We start from the raw sequence: 17,617 nt of genomic DNA on the forward strand, positions 1-17,617 counted from the left end.
GGGTCCCTCGCTCTTCTTTCTTTCTTTTTTTCCATTTCAAACTCGAGTAGCACAAATTCTAATGCAGTCCCAACTTAAAACAGCAGATATTTCTCTCCAACCCCCCTTGCTTATAGATAATAACTGGATCTAGTTAAACCCCGATTGTTAATTGCTAATTAGTCCTTGCACATGAGAAGCCAGGAGAGCTCGGCTAAGCCGATCAAAGAGCTCTGGAGCTCGTAGGTTTTTCCCGTTTTGGCTCGGCCTCACGTCGTTGAGGCGTTCTGGATGGGCATGTTATTCCATAGCTTTTGACAAGATAAAGGCAGATTTTTATTTACTTTTTGTCGAGGGAGGGAAATGAGCTTTTTTCCCCCCAGGTGTGATTTGGGTTAAACCAAAGCACATCCCGCAGGTGTTTTTCCTCTTTCCTGGAACACGTACAAGCCTCTGCGGAGAGGTTTGGCCTCGGTTCAACGTTTCTGATTGTCGTGAAACGATGAGACTCAATTTGCTTAAAAATAGTCAGCAATAAGAGGATTCTGTTTTGGGCTTTTATGGCAGTTTTAAAGGTAACGTCTTGCCACAATCAAAGCGTTATCTCAGGAGCTATTCATTAGCAGATGGTGGGGGGGCTCTTATTTCAGGGTGTTCGCAGACTTTATCTTGCTCCCCTTGTGTTTGTGAGTGTTCTTTTACTCCTCAGCCCCCAGCAGCTACCTGAGGAGCTGTCAGTCTGGATTGCGGCACTGTCGGTTCAGCCTGTCAGTCTGAGGGATGCGTTCTGATCAGCTGTGGACACTGATAGACCTGTCAGGTGAGATGACAGCTGCGAGGGGAGACGCGCACAGACAGGTACATGTAATGTGACAGGACTCCTTCAACCCTCCACCAGCCAACCCCCCTCCTTCTGAAAAATAAATATCCATGCATTGGAAGTTGCCGAGTTGAGGAGAACTTTTCTTTTGAGCCTGAGCAGATGTGATTCAGCCACATAATGAGCCGCTCGGCCCTCGGTCCGGTGTGTTGTCATTTTGGTATCCTGATTGAATGTTGTTCCCCCACATTGTCTGTATGAAATTAAAGTTTTCTGCTCTCATTATCAGCATTTTTAAAGACCATTCAATCAAAGAGACACTTGATGCGTTGCTGACATAAATCCACCACAGTATTAAGGATTCACAGTGGAGATGATAGTGCAGTCAAATTTAAATACCACATCTCATATTTTTGGAAATGAAACCGTGAAATGCAACAAATTCTCCGCTTCAGATCGTTAACTAAATGACACGAGCTACAATATCAGGAATCAGGAAACATTATTACCAAAATGTTGTCATACATATTGGTGCATAACAGCAGACAGTAAGACAATGGACAACAAGACAGATAAGACAACGTGGTGCGAGAGGAATAAAATATAAGGCTACGGGGTCAAGTCAAGTCAAGTCATTTTATTTTGTATAGCCCAGAATCGCAAATTACAAATTTGCCTCAGAGGGCTTTACAGTCTGTACACATAGGGGTTAGTTTAGATGTAAAGAAATACAAGTTAAAGTGCATCCAACGTGTGTTTGATTGAGTACACCTTCCCTACGGTTGGAAAGGCTGCTCGCCGCGTTCTCAAGAACTCTTTGACTTCAACTCGCCGATGGAAGATGAATAAGGAACGTCTTCTCAATACCCCCGAAGGACACACACTTAAAATCGGACGGACTTGATTTGTAGTTAGATGAGTCTGCCTCAGCGAATGGAACCACTTCAATGAATAGCACCTAATCCGACATGGTCACTGAGGCATCTCATGTCCGCTGTGCAAGCTGACAACACCACAAAGCTGGACTTTCAGGAGAAATTACATTTTTGGTATTTAAGGCCTGATCGCAGCGCTTGAGCTGGCTTTGAGGGCCATCGATTGAAAGATCGTATGGAACGTCAAAGATCTGTAAATGTAGCTATGCTGCTGCTCTAATTTTGGTATTCAGTATCTGCGCTAAGTCTGTAAATAAGGCACAGAAATGCAAAATAATAAGGCCAAATGTTCCAACTTTGCGACTCCAATCTATACGCGAATGTGCTTGAGATAAGTACTGGAACGGCAGATACAAAACCACATGTTGGCCTTCTGGTATTGGTGTTTGCATATCCTGTCTGATACAAGTGAGCCTCGTGTTTTAATGTTGAATGCAGCAGCAGAGGAAAATGTCAGTGTGTGTGTGTTTGTCCCTCTCTCCACGCGGCAGCCACACTGCTTCAGTGTAACCGGCAGCTGGCAGCTCCACCACAACCAGGTCTCACCCGCCTCACAACCTCGGTGCAACTGTTGACCTCTGTCTGCTCCTGTGGACCAGCGGGTCAGGTCCCGCAGGACTGCGGGTAAAAAGACAAAGAGAGGAGCAAACGATGTGAGCAGAGGGTAAGCGAGGGTGGAGGGGCTGTTGGTGGTAGTGGGTGTGGGTGTGACGGTGGGGGGAGGCTTCATGCCAAGTGACACAAACCCCCCTTGGCAGCCTAATTAAATTTTCCACTTTCCACACTCACATTAAGCCTCCATTGAGCTGTAAGTAATGGACGCACCAGAGGAGTCGACCCCAGGAAGAAGATCAACCCCCCCTCCCCCTTACACATCTCTGTTTAATCAATGACTGTCAAACAACATAAGAGTTTTAATTGATACCTTCCTTAACTGCTGATTTTCCCTGTGCCATTTTCTTGTTTCATTCAGAGGATAATAAGGGTTAAAGAGGTCTTTCTTGATTGACAGTTGTCTCCACGTATCACGATTCTTTAGTCGTGATTGTTGTCTTCCTCAGCTCAACTCGAGCTCTACGCTGCCAAACAAACTAGTCCCTTTTTTATGCTCCAAATGACTGATAACATGGGAGCGAGATTAAAAAGGTCCCTCCAGATATGCTCATTGGAAATGATCTAATGTTCTTTTACCTGTTCTCCAGTTGTGAAAAATGATAACATTGGAATTATTTTTAGATGCGCCGCTGGATTATTTTTCTTTTATTTAAGCTTTGATGATGTGAAGTTGGCTGTTAGCCGAGATCCGGATTCTCGCACTGGAAAACAGAGATTCCATCTCGTTACCAAAGATGGTTACACACATTGCTTTGTCTCATACATTTGGCTAAACTTTGTTATATAAAGATGATAAATTCGATATTCAGAGCAGAAAACTTTGTATCGCTCCACAGCGGAGATAAGCCTCAGAGCGGCACACCAGAACACAAAGAAATCTGTGTGTTAACACAAACAAGAAATGCAAGATTGCTCGTAGAGACAAGCCAACAGCTCTAATCCTCCCTGAGCTCCAACATGACGTGAAGTCAAGTTTTCCCGTACAGCACAGCTTGATGAACAGACTCTAGATAAGTGGATAAAACTGTATCTTGCAGCCACTTTGTTTTTGTTTATGTTTCTCTATGAAGGGGACGTATCTGCCTTTACAATAATTGATAGCATGATTCAACCTACACTGCAGAAAACGTCTCAAACTGGTGCTTCAAAAAGCTCTTTTGCACTTTGTTTGGTGCCCATGAAGTGATGCGTTCGTGTTTCCAGACTCCCAGAAGAAGAAAGGCCTTGAAGCTCAAATGTACCGCCCACCCTTTTAGTTTAACATGTGATTTCTGGGAAGTGCAGTAAAACAGCAAACTCACGCATTACGTCTTTGACATTTTATATGTGGCTTCTTCTTTAACCTTCAGAGGTTGGGGGTCGCCGGCCGTGAACGTGGAGGTTTGAGGTCAAATAGCAGCCGGACAACACGGTTCCTCGACTAAAACGCATTAACATTCCAAGCAGCTCTGCCCCTCAACCCGCTCCCAGACCAGCATGCTCGTAAATTATGCGGATTACCTTGTTGACGAAGTGAGATAAACTTGCCCATTGTTTGCAGGCTGAGCTGGACTGAGACGAGGCCATTTCATTTGACTGTTTTGTGCCAACGACGCAGAAAAACAACACCCATGCAGAGCTGCCGAAATACCCGAAAGATGTTTTTTTGTCTGGCAGCCAACATTTTCCTTCCCCTGGTTTCTAATATTAAGTGTGTCTAGAGGGGCGGATTGTTTTCTTCCACTGAAAAAAGGCCGTCCAGTAAAGGTGGAACCTGGTCCTGTTTGTTTGCGAACTGCGGCTGTGTTGATCGCCCCGAAGTCCCCCGAACCTCTCGCTCTCCTTTCTTCTCTCAGAACATGTTATATGTTATTTGTTCACTTCTTCCACTACACGCTTCCAACATTTCCCCTTTTCTCTCTCCGCTGTTTTTCGCCCGAGCTGCGTTCCATTCTTCTTTGTCTCGAGGTGTGTGACGCACTTCCTTCCATTGTATCAGGAAACGATACCTTAACGCTGGTGAAGTTACAGTCAGAGCGGGTCGTGCTGTGTTGATTGGAAGGTACTGTGTGCTCAGCGCAGGTGTGTGCCTCCACTCACTTGATTAAACAGAGCTACGTGCTAAATTACAGAATAAAGCACCTTGCTTCACGGCAATCTCCCGTGACAAAATGTATTTCTCAGGTTTGCCAGCGAGTGACATGAGAACTTATTGCTGAGTTTGAGTTTGAGTGGGATGAGGTCACTCGGTCTATTTCTCGGCTGCAGCCGCAAACAAGCATGAAAACATTTGGTTGCTACGTGATGGCATTTAATAAGACGCTCCCACCCCCTAATTCCCACCTCGCGGCCATTCCGGCGCTGCTGTCCTTTTAGTTGGAGGTAAAGCGAACACTTAAAGGGTTTTCTTGCTCAAATTCAGATTGGCTTACTGTTTTTTTTTTGAGCGTAGAAAATTATATTTTTAAACTTAATAGTCATGTTGCGTTTCTTTTGAAGGGCACAGTACTCTAATACACTAATATACAGGGAAGCTAAAATAACCTAACTTAACCTAACTTTTAGGCTTTTGTAGGGGCAAAAACATTGGACATTACAATTCCCATGATGCAGCGTGTTGGAATGATGATCCCTGCAAGGCAAGCGTCTACTTATTTTACGCTTTTGACCTTAGAATCTCCCTCCAGAGCCAATGACAAGGACGTTGAACGTTGGACGTTGTTCCCAGGAAGAGTCGTACCTTTCATCAAGTTATTCTCATATATAGAAGTGACGGCTTGTAAACCGTTAGTGAATTGCTTGTACGCATCTGCCACACAAACAGAAACCGCACCACAGGATGTTGATATGTCATGTACGTGGTTTCATAAGCCATCCATTTGGAAGGCATGCGTTGCTCCCTGCCTACCTGAAAGTGACCGACCTTATTGGAGGATACGTAGCAAATGAATTCCCATTCTTCCCTCTGCAACGCCACTCCAGAGGTTAAGAGCGATCAAATTATCCCACTGTGCTGTTGTATTCCACTGCTTTACATGAGTCACCAAGGCAACCGGTAAATGAAATCATCGAGGGCTGGTTGCTTTAATTCACGGGAGCTGTCTGACATCCAGCCTCTGTTTTGTTTTTTAAAGACATGTTCTAGCACAGTGGGAATCCTGTTGAAACTGCTGATTAGATAGACATTAGTTAGACACTATGACCAAGGAGCTCGTGGTTGCCACCACATTGTCAGAGCACAGCGGGATGGTTTCAATGGTTGTTAATCCATTGTCGACAGTTTGTGTGGGGGGATGCTGCAAGTTGACCCAACTTGCAGCATCATGTAGCAGGAAAGCATTGCGGCTAAACTGCATATTAAGTGTGTTCCTGAAGCACTATAGCAGGGTAATAAATCCCACTGTCCGTCACGCTGATTGTTCATTAACTCCCTCCGTGCTCCCACAGTCAGCACTTTGGTGCCTGCGTGTGTCCTGTTAGCAGCACCTGAGCTGTGAGATTAGCCATGACGATCATGCAGAGCTTTTATCCAGGTTGAGGTATTACAACATGACAGGTGAATGACGCTAAAGGGAGGCACACAGAGAGAGACAGGAGCAAAAAAACGTTTTTGACAAGCCGTTGAATGAGTAACTCAATGTTTTTTGTGTATTCTACAAGAACTTAGCCTTTGTACCTTCACGGGATACTGGGCATGCTCATGTGGTGGTTGTGAATACTTTATATGCAGTTGATTGGAAAACCTTTGAAAAGTAGTGAAAAAAGTAGTGAAGTAGTGGCTGTACAGTGCCTCCGACTTGTACTTCACGGGTTAAATTCAGCACCTTTCATGTGGATGTCCGATCCATGTTAACGCTAAATGTTGTCAACTGACAACGTGATCTACAAAACCTGTTCGTAAAAATGTATACGAAAATCTTGAACATACAAATTCGTAACAATACATACGAACTGGCGGTGGTTAACCACGCCCTTGAGTGAACAACATGGCGGACCATGTTGGATTCTTGAGTGAACGTCACGTTGGGTTTTTTGAGGGGGTTAGGGTTAGTAGTGTATTCTTACAATTTAACATTGATTTCTCGTTAAAAATGCAATCATAACACGTTTATTTTACATCATTAGACTTCACAAAGTGTGTTTACGGGGTGCAGGTCCCCATTCACTTTGATTAGGGTGACGTCATCAGTTGCACTCCGTATTTATTTCGTATGTATCACTACAAATTTGTATGTTGAAGATTTTCGTACACATTTTTACGGACAGGTTTTGGAGATCAGGCTGCAACTGAAGCGATGCAAACGTCATTATGTGCACCCAAAAAGCCAGGATCTCCTGCTCAAGCAGCTGTGGCAGCGGTACGTGTGCATTTGGTGAAGGCTTCTGCCATGATCCCCCCCCCCCCCAGCCATACTGTCATACGAGCAGCATACAGCTAACCGGAGAAATCCACACTTAAATAGCTCATAGTTCTTCCTTGCATGGAATTATGTCTCCCCCATTTAAAATGCTAGACGCAGGAAGAGCATCCAGAACAGATGTTGGAGCTGTAAACTCCACTTTCCATGTCAATATGGCACAAAAACATCCACATATGAACTAGTTTTCTCTTTAAATACATTTAAAGTTCAACACCAACTTATGCACTAAATGTATTTATGGCCATTAAAAGATATATATAAAATATTACAAGAATTTGAGGCAGCAGAAACTCGGAGTGGAGTTTGACGAGGAAGAGGTTGTTGTTTCATGTTTCGCCTGAAATGCAATGCATGTTCCCTTCCGCGTACAGCCTCTTTATAGGCTCTCCCATTTAGCTTTAATGTCGCCAAGAACCTCATTTCAATATTGCCATTTGTTTCACCGCCCCCGGACAAAAGCATTTGACTGCCCTTAATTTACAATCTGCCATCCGGTTTTGGCAGACGGACTGATGGCGGCATTAGGGCCACGTCAGCCCTGCTTGCGTCACCTGTAGCGGCCAGCTTGGTAAAACCCCACGTGCGCATCGCCCGTTGAACGTAATACCTGCGTGGACTCCATGGCGGGTTCTACGGCACCGACGTCTATGAGGTGTGACGGAGGCACACCGACGAGTCCATAGTGCACCACCTGCGAATCAGCCGAAGCAGGTGCGCACAAGCATCGACGAGCGCACCTGTTCACGTGACCTTATGGCACCGCAATGCCCGTTTTTTAGAAGTTTTATTTAATAAGCCTCTCATCTACACTCAACCCCCCCGTGACACTAATGACCGATTGGAGCAACGACGTCTGACTGATGGGCGTCACATAGCGCTGCGCGTGATGATATCTCATTATGTACTTAAAGGATCCAAATTAGACTGGTATAAGGAACAGAACCTGTCACAGTGCCATACCTTTGCTTCCCCCAAATCGACGCCGACGGGTGCGTCTCAAATGATATTACGGCATTAATTATAGGACTATGGCGGATTAGAGTCGCCCCGAGCAATTTACCAGGAAACTGTGTCGCTTAGCAACACCGTCGCCCGCTCAAAAACCTGGGTCGCCTGTGGATGGATGAACGCTAATTATTCATTAATATCGTTGAAAATAAAGGTTTACTGAAAGTCCGCGTGCGGTCGTGTTGTGTACCATGGCACAGGTCAAAAGGTAACGCCTGCAACAAATTAACACAAACACCCCCTTACTTCGGAAAGGGTGACATATTGGAAGAACTGTAGCAGTGTAATTGAAGTGTTCGCGTTATGAGCAATCGCATACAAAGCCAGTCGCTCCGCGGTGGTCACCTCAGAAAATCCCCCTTTAGATTATTTTCCCTCGACCAAACTTTCCCCCTGAAACTTTCTATGCGAGCGAGTCTTTCTGCCAAAGACGCCCGCCGCAAAAAGAAACCAAAAACAGCGAGAGCCGCGTCTGCGGTGATGCAGATTAATTAGGCGGTCGCGGCGTATTGGATTACGATTAATACGTTACTCCATCTCGTGTAACGTGTCACATTCTGGGCGCCGGGCCCTTCTTCGGGAGCCGTGTCCGAGTCACCGTTGGCGCGCGTTTGTCTCCCTCCCGCCGAGTGGCAACAGCGGGCGCTCTCCACGCTGCAGCGCCGTGGAATTAACACAAATGCCCACTGTGGGAGACACGCGTCCGTTCGGCGTGAGCGCTGCTTTGGTGACAGGGCGCAGAGGCTCATGGGAGCCGTCTTCGCGGAGTCTATACATGCGCGTGCCCACCTGCTGCGCGAGGCGTTCAATGCGCTCACAGATGCGGATCTGCGATACATTGCAGCACAGAAAACCTACACGGCGTGTTTTTCTCTGCGCCACGTGTGGTAATAAAAAAAAAGGCGCGCGCGTTGCACGGGCTCTTACAGCTCAAATTTGAATAGTTGCCTTTTCCTTGCAACGGCCAGTAACCGGACTCCGGAGTGCAGCGCGCGAGGGGAGGGAATCCCTCCGGTGGCTGACGTTTTCCTTTACCAAGGAAACCCACACGCGCTCTCTGACGCAACTGCCCATTTTAGGAAACATGCGTCAATGGGCCGAGGCAAGTCACAACCAAACAGTGGACTGCGCAGCGGGCGCTGACGTTCGCATCGAGAAATAAACCTGTCCACGTGTGTCCGGGCTGCTCGGACTGTCCCCGTCGCGCCTCGGTTCGGTCTCCGGTGTGCGCGTGGCGACGGGTGCTCGCGGCGGATCTGTCTTCAGCGCCGCCTTATCCAGAGCGCAACCCCTCCCTGGGAGAAGTTGCAACGCCCCGGCCGTGACGTGGGCTGTTCCGTTGGTGTTGAAAAGCCGTTGCAGTTTCTTCATAGTGCCATTGAAGTGAGTCATCTCTAGGAAGTGTGGTTGGAAGAAGAAAAAAAAAAGGAAAAGACAGGGCGAAAAAAAAGTTCGAACTGTTCCGTGAACAGCGGAGAGCTGAGATCGTGCGCAGAGTATCCAGACGAGGCGGCGGGAGGTAGTCAGACGATCATCCGGCCAGAAGCCTTGAAAGCGAACGTTAACCTGCGTGAGTCACTGTCACTACGGAGCCGCTCGCCTCCTCTAGATCCGCCCGGGGAAGGAAGGAAGGACGGTGTGCTGCTCACTGAAGTTTGCGCACCTGAGAGAATAGTGTCCACCTGCGGCTCAGGAAGAATTAAAAGCACAATCCGAAATAGCGCGCACGAGCACGGAGAAAGCACTAATTCTATTCGCTAACTAGCAATATCCGTCAGATGCTTTAGTTTAGTTTTCAGCAGCGTGATCGCACTTTGTCTTTGCCAACTCTTCTCTGGATATCCTAAATCAACAGCTTCTCGGGTCAGAGGATTTTTTTTCTTCTCTCTCTTGGTGCCTTTTTTAAACTGCGAGGATTTTAACGAGAACAAGAGGGGGCGCAGGGTTCAGATCTCAAGCGGGCCCCTCTTTCCTGGACCATGTACCAGGACTACTCCGGGAACTACGACACCTCGTCCCGCGGAAGCAGCACGTCTCCGCCACAGCCAGAGTCCTTCACCAGCGGCAGCAGCACGATCGGAAGTCCAATCTCTACCTCGAGCTACCAGGTAACAGCCGGGCTTCCGCCACATCGCCCATAAATAACCCCAAAGCGCGTCAATGTCAATGCGCGACACCGGGAACGCACACACCGTCCCCGTGGATTGATCACCGGTTGATATCATTTGTAAAGTCATTATCCGGGTTGCTTGGGGTGCGGTGGGGGCAAGGGGGGGGGGGGGGGGGGGGGGGGGGGGACAATGACACGGATTGTATCGATAAGGCAACAGATGGACGACTCGATCTCTTTACAAGTAATCGATTATTCTATTTGAACAATGTCACCGTCAGATGTGCTTTTGGTCAGATCTCAAATTGGCGCACTCGCTTGTGCGCACAGCAAATGGCAAATATCCTACGTGGTGATTTTGTACATGTAAATGAAACTCCACATTTTTCTTCTGTATGATAAAACCAAAGTTCAGCAGCCACAGAGGCGGGGGTACCTGCCTGCTGATGCTGTGCGGGACAAACGGGACACAATGATTGGAGGGGAAATAGCTCTCTGTCCGTCGCTCTAATTTCTCCTGTCCGTGCGTCGAGCGGTTCGTGGGGGGGTCCTTCTCACCCCAGCGGGGACGGCATTTTACGCGCATCACAAGGTCTTTTCCGTCACAACGCACAGCTCTGCACGCATTAACCACGAGCTGTTCAAACGTTGCGCCAGTTGGGTGAATGCAACAGGCAAGTAGCGCTCCATCGACAGAAGGGCCAGGATGCGACCAGCTGCACTCCTGGAGGACACCAGACACCGTTCTGCAGTTGCAAAACATGATATACATTCACTTACGGTTGGACTGATCAGAAATGACCACGGGTCAGATAGTTGTCCGATTTTCTTCGATTCTTCTTTACATGTCGGATTTCTTGATGTCCTGACAGATTTTTTTCAAACATCCCGCAATCGTCTCCTCGATGTCATCAGAGGTTTCGTACCTTTTCAGTGAGTTGGACCCTCGGCTACTGTAGATCTGCCAGAGTAATGCCATGTGTACGCCGTGCCCAAATATTCACAAATGATATATATCATTATCCAGGAGGCTTGTTGTTCGCTCACGGTTAATTCTCGCCGTAGTGCAACATTACGGTAAAATACTTTTGGCCCGTATCTCTCATTGCTGAGGTTCCCTGTAATCACACTGGTCTGTTTCCCATTACAGCGGCCTGGAACAGGATTCTGCTATTCTTTATTTGAGACATATCAAAGCACAGCCTTGTCCCCCTCTTTTTAATTAGACCAATATATCATTTAAAATTAGATGAGAAGATCAACTGTATTGGGGGTTCTCTAGAATTACTGTCATAACTAAATAAATGTTTGGTGTGATTTACACTCCATAGTTAGCCATAGCCAAACTTCAAAATAGTTCTGCTCACGATATTCTAGCTAACTGAACCTCCCCCCCCCCCCCCCCCCCCCCCTCAACACACACACACACACTCTTAACCACCCCTTACTGGAACTGCTCGCGTTTCCCATGTGGTTAACGAATCCCATACACTGTGAGTCATAAAGATAGATAAACAAAGTTCCAATAGACTGCCGGGATATCCAGCGGAAAGTTGGGAATAGCGGCGATATAAAGACGTGCGTGTTTTACGTCCGCCTGTCCGTGTGTGGACTCCAGAGGAAGGAAGTAATACTGAGCATAGAGACATACTTTACAAAGCTTAGCGGGATTTGATCCGTAGTTTGAGAGGTTGGTGCCAAAGGTAGAGAGATATGAACTCCTAATATTTACGTCTTCTTCATCACGGCGTGGCTACAGGGCAAAAGACAATTTTTGTCAAAATAAATGTTAATTCCATAAATGTTAATTAAATCGTCGTCACTTATCATTTTGCTTCCCAAAAAAAACAAATAATTTTTTAACAGTTAATTTTCTTTAAACACAATGTTAGAATAATTATAACATTGTATATATATATAATAATAAAGTCCATGTCCCCATACAACCCATGATACTATATCCATCCAGTCCATATTAATGTGTACATTCACTCTCGTGCAATCCGAGCATTTGCAGCTTTTCGGCGCAGTGCTCTGTGTCATGGTTATTGTAGTAGAATTATATGCTGAGGACACCTTGGGCTTTCCCTGCGTGATTCACAGCATGTGTCACTGTTTCACTCCAGGGGTTACATACAAAGTGTTTGGCCTGTGTTGGATTGAATCATTACTATAAGCTGGAGAGTGTGTGAACTTGATAATGGTGGCTGGCGGTGTGGGACACATCGATAGAACCTCAAATGCTTAGCGGATACTGCCCGACCCGCTTTACCGGGAAGGTCTCCTCGGATGTGACCATGCGTCCCCTCTCATCCCGTCTCTCTCGTTCCCCCTCCCTCCAGAAGTACAGGGTCGACATGCCCGGCTCCAACAGTGCCTTCATCCCCACCATCAATGCAATCACAACCAGTCAAGACCTGCAGTGGATGGTGCAGCCCACAGTCATCACCTCCATGTCCAACCCTTACTCCCGCTCCCACCCGTACGGCCACCACCTGCCCAGCGGGCCGGGGCTGATGGGGCACAACACGTTGGCTCGGCCCGGGGTCATCCGCTCCATCGGGGACGCCAGGGGCCGACGCAAGAGGGACGAACAGGTGAGGGGCCATGTTGGACAGCATAAAAGCATTTAAATAGTTAGACGTTGGTTTCTTTTTATAGAGATTTTGCTTCGGAAGGCCTCCGACAAAGAAACGTGAAGTGTGTTCATCCTGAAACAAAAGCAGAGCACCGTGAAATAGCAGAAATCTTGAAACATGAGACAGTTTGTTGAACAGTGAGTTTATTTCATCACACCAATAAATTCGATGTGGTGGAATCATTATCAGCCAGTGCTTCCCAGCTTATCCTGCGCTCGTTGCTTCATTTTGATTTAGTGTTTGCCTGTCAAACTGCTTATTATATACCTGCTCCGTTTCTTCTCTACTTCGTCCTCAGCTCACCCCGGAGGAAGAAGAGAAACGAAGGGTGAGGCGAGAGAGGAATAAGTTGGCGGCCGCCAAATGCCGCAACCGCAGGCGAGAGCTCACAGAGATGCTCCAAGGGGTGAGTGGTCGCGACGCATCAGATCACACGTCTCTTATTGGTTTCCTCTTCAATCACAAAGGCTTTCTTCTAATGCGACAAACACCTCTAGCTAATCATCTTCTGCTTCCGGTTTTGGGGGGCAATTTTTCCACTCTAGCAAAAAAAAAGGAAATTTGGATAGAAATGTATAATAAAAGAAATGATTTTCACAGAGAGAATATTTTCTCGCTGGTTGAGACAACTGGCAGAAATCCAGATTTTTTTGGTGACTGACTGAGCACACCTAAATTGAAAAGCTTGCATTACTGGTTCGACTCTCGCCGTGTTGCTGAGTGTGAGGCCTGAGCGAGGAGATGACAGGCGATGAAAGGCTTTTTGTCTCGGGCAGCTGCAGACAGAGGTAGGACTGTCTCGCAGGATCTAAATGGACTAATTAGCTGAATTACAGTGAGGTGGAGCTTGTCAGGCTTTAGAATTTTTTTTTAAAAGAGCAGGAATGGAATTTGCTGTAGGCAGCTGTCTCCGTAAATGAACGACATTTTGTAAAACGGGGCCAATTGCTCGTCTCACAATCCCGCATGGAGACATGCTGCATGCACACACAACACACACATACACACACACACACACACCACAGCCATCGCCTCAAGGGAAAGACAAAAAAAAAGCCTCTGTCTTCACAGGGCTGTTTTTTTTTCTTCAAATTTCCAAATAAGGAAGTGTTGCGTTCCCAGTAAAAACTACTAAGCAGTATTCCTGCAGCCACTCCTCTGTGACTGAAGTGTTTCAGTGGGCACCTCCCCTGTCTCCTCTGTGCTACTTCCTCATACCTTGACTGTGAGTCAAAGTTCTCAGACAGCATGTCAGCTTATCTCTATCTGCCCCATGTCTCGAGCTGTTTATGGCTCTTTAGTTCAGAATGTGTGCTGATTCATGACATGCAGATCTCATATCTGCTCAGACACCAAACACACAGCTTCATTATGGGAGAGTCTGATGAAGCAGCGAGCCCTTGAGATTATGTCTTGGAAATGGAAATGGCCCGGTTTCGGATTGTGCCTTCTTGCGTAAACAGAACTGAGCAAACGGACAGTGCCCTCTTGTGGCAACAGTCCCACGATACTGACAAGCCTGTCAGTATTTTTGGAGCCATGGAGTAAACTTCTTGGCCTTGTTTTCAGTATCCACAAAAAAATGTTAAACAAAAACATTCAAAACCTCAACCTTGCTCAACCGTACCTCTTGTTTCTCCTGCAGGAGACAGAGAAGCTGGAGGAGGAGAAATCAGACCTGCAGAAGGAAATCGAGAACCTGCAGAAAGAGAAAGACAAGCTGGAGTTCATGCTGGTCGCTCACAATCCCGTGTGCAAGCTCCCCGTCGACGAGCGCCACCAGCAGCACCAGCACCAGCTCCATCAGCACCACCAGCACCAGCAGCAGCAGTGCGCCCCCCTCCCACTGACCATGCGCCCCAACTTGGCCGGCCGGCCCCACATGAACCACGTTGTCGTGAAGCAAGAGCCCGATGAGACCAATGAGGGGGGCAAGACCCAGCGCTCCGTCATCAAACCCATCTGCCTTGGCGGCGGCATGGTCGGCGGCGGGATGTACTGCACGGACGGGGACAGTCTGAACACGCCGGTGGTGGCGGCCTCCACCCCGGCCGCCACGCCCAACGCCCCGAGCCTCATATTCACCTACCCGAGCCTGCTGGAGCCCGAGAGCCCCTCGCCCTCCTCCGAGTCCTGCTCCAAAGCCCACCGGCGCAGCAGCAGCAGCGGGGACCAGTCCTCGGACTCCCTCAACTCGCCCACCCTGCTGGCCCTCTGAGCGGGGGCCGCGCCCGGCACAGCTGAGAAACGAACACTGTGGCTGACCACCAGAGGCTCCCCGCGTCTCCCTTTGAAAGACCCAACGTTCAAAGGTGCAGACCAAGCTGACCCCCCCCCCCCCCCCCCCCCCCCCCCTGCAGGGAGACCCACAAGGGCTACGCTGCGTGTTCCTTCTTGTTATGCTTTTGTGTAGTTATCCTAAAGAAAGGTGTCCTACCTACCGTCACCATTTCAACTCCAGAGGGTCGACATGTTTACTGGGAAGACAATTCTGAAGAGAAACACGCTGCAATCTGGTAATTGTGTGTCGGCGTGACCGAAAGCAGCCAGCGCGTTAATATATATATTTTTCTGCAAATGTTTCAAAAGCCATTGCGGCAGACACTTGCACTCCGCCAAGACAAATCAATAAATCCCTAAACGAGGTCAGCGTTCTGCTGGGTTTTCTGAGGAGACAACGAGCAAAGACTCTTTTTCCATTTTGAGTTCCCTACTTGGACTATGATTCAGGAATCGATACGAGCATTGTGTTCACGTTTCTGACACTATTACCATCTCTTTAATCCTATCTACGGCCTGTGCTGATTCCCTTTTTCCCCGTGTTCTGCTAAGACATCGTCCTTAATCCGCCTGTAGAAAAGCAAAATGGTCGCCTGCGCAGCGCCCGAGGCGCTCCTCGGTGTTGCAAAGGATTACCAGCCAATCAATGGCTAGTTCCTCAATACTCTATACCTTCTATTTTTGCCATAGCGGCTCAACTTTACAGTGGTATTGGTGTGCTTTTCCTCAGTGATTCAGTACCTGAACTTTTACAACCTGTTTATGACAAAGTGTATGTGATTTACATTGATGTCAGGGATATCTCTCATGTGTAGTACAACCCAACGTGAAGAGCTTTGCGCGACTGCGGGGCGGCTGTGTGGTCTAGTGTTACAGAGGTGGTGATACACTGTACGCCGAGGGATGAATAACTTAATTTCCTCGCTGTGTCACGTCTGGGGGGGAAAAGGTTTGACTTTTTCCGCTCGGATAATACAAAAGTTTGAACAAAGCCCTCCTCCTGGATACTGACCTTCTGTTCTGTGTCTTACACATTCTGGAGATAAAGGTCTTACAGCCTCTCGGGCAGGTCGGATTTCAAAACGCCCCCAAAAAAAGGTTGTTTGACACGCGTAATCCTGTAATTTGTCCGTCTTTGTCTAAAAAAAAAGAGGGAATTTTGCTCAAATTTGGAGAAGAAAAACAAAAAAGCCACTGTGGTCTAGACCGTCTCCAGCTGCCAATGATGTCAACCGTGTTTATACTGTGTTTGTACATCTGTCACTTTTAGTAAAGACAGTCAATGATGTTTAAATCCAAGTCAGATGTGCTGATTTTTTGCGGGTGTGTGAACTTATGCCAACAAGGAGGTACCGTGCCGGCTTTCAACAAGGGGCCAGACAATGTCCACTTTCTTACCAGAAAGGGACCATTTCTTTTCTTACAGCTGGCCTGAGATGAAAGAGAGCACACCGCGTGAAGATTTAATATCTCTGAAATTCTAAGAAGCACTTCTTTTTTTGTTGTTTTTACATGTGTGTATCTTTAAAGGGATGAGGATTTTCAATACTGTGCACTGAGAGGGACACAACAGCGATGTTCGGGGGGGTTTGGGAGGGGGGGGGGGGGGGTTGCTTAACTTCAAACATTCCTAACGTCAGTGGTTTAGAAGGGGGATGTTGTCTTTACTCTGAAATGTTATTAGAGGAGAAAAAGTTGTGCTTACAAAGAAGTTTGGTTGTGCCGGATGCAGAAAAACAGACTTCGCAATTCAATACAAGCTGCTGCTACTTTTGAAAGAACACATCAGCTGTTTGTCTTCTGATGATGATGGGTTTAACATCAAAGGACGGAGGGGGGGAGTGTCTACGATCCTGTATGAGAACATAAAGAGTAACCAAAAACATTACTGTGGGCGAGTCTGATATGTCTGTATGTTGATTCTGCAGCCCCTCGACACACATAGGAAAGCCATTGACTGTAGATCTTCTGCTGTACATGTCATCGACTGTCCGTCGCTTGTTTTCAACTACTATTACTTCTTTTCCAAATGCTTTAACTGTTCAAAATGATCCAAAATGAAAAAAAACAGCAATATGTATAGCAGTGTTTGTTAATTTAAATGAATGATAATTAAAAACAGATGATTTTCGACCTGAGATTGTGCTATTTCGTTTGTGAGGATGCACTTACGCAGGTTAATTGCCAAAACACGTTTTCCTAGATTGTAATAATACCACCATCTTGTTTCTCAATTCTTCTTATTAAGTAAAGAGTATTTGACACAAAAGACACCAAGCTAAAGCCCAGGTTAACACCAAGAAGCTGTTTTTTAAAGAATACATGAGAGCTAAGACAAGAAAGCCATTTCAGAATTCATTCACAGAAACGTTGTGACAAAGAAAATTATATAATTGCCAACAATTCAAATCGTATTGATATTATCAACCTATTATTTCACATGTCACTTTCTCGTGGTGTATTTTGAAGAACAGATTTAATTAAATAATAAATATGGATAGATGTTCAACAATACAAATAAAATAAAAATAGAAGCGGAAAATGAAAATACATTTTAATACACAATTCACGGATAAAGTGTCACCTATAATTCTCTAGCAGATTGTAAAAGTGAACTAGCGACCATGAAGTCACTCAACTGGGAAAGGATTCTTAGTAATAGACGACAAATTCGAATTGAACATCTCAGTCGTAAACATTCTAACATCTAGAGAGATGGCTTATTACTCGAATATCCACTGTATAGTTTAGTTTTACCTTGAAGGGCAGACAATGAGTGCGTGCTGCCCTCGTGTGGCCACTGAGGGGAATTACACCACTGGTCTACACAG

General features: G+C 46.7%; 1 protein-coding gene across 1 annotated transcript; it reads left to right on the forward strand.

Annotated features, from left to right (window-relative positions):
* The first annotated feature begins 8,869 nt into the window (after positions 1 to 8,869).
* fosl2 (FOS like 2, AP-1 transcription factor subunit) lies at positions 8,870 to 16,924 on the forward strand. The gene is made up of 4 exons (XM_040199301.2): positions 8,870 to 9,865; positions 12,210 to 12,464; positions 12,805 to 12,912; positions 14,152 to 16,924. The coding sequence occupies exons 1-4, from the start codon at positions 9,737 to 9,739 to the stop codon at positions 14,722 to 14,724; spliced, it is 1,065 nt and encodes a 354-aa protein (XP_040055235.2). The 5' UTR covers positions 8,870 to 9,736; the 3' UTR covers positions 14,725 to 16,924.
* Positions 16,925 to 17,617: the final 693 nt, after the last annotated feature.

This window comes from Gasterosteus aculeatus, chromosome 15 (genome assembly GCF_964276395.1).
Source record: "Gasterosteus aculeatus chromosome 15, fGasAcu3.hap1.1, whole genome shotgun sequence".
NCBI classification, from domain to species: Eukaryota; Metazoa; Chordata; class Actinopteri; order Perciformes; family Gasterosteidae; genus Gasterosteus; species Gasterosteus aculeatus.

Coding starts and splice junctions, on each gene's coding strand:
- fosl2 (XM_040199301.2), top strand. CDS start 9,737: ATGTACCAGGACTACTCCGGGAACTACGACACCTCGTCCCGCGGAAGC. Junction 12,465..12,804: donor GACGCAAGAGGGACGAACAG/GTGAGGGGCCAT, acceptor CTTCGTCCTCAG/CTCACCCCGGAGGAAGAAGA. Junction 12,913..14,151: donor TCACAGAGATGCTCCAAGGG/GTGAGTGGTCGC, acceptor TTTCTCCTGCAG/GAGACAGAGAAGCTGGAGGA.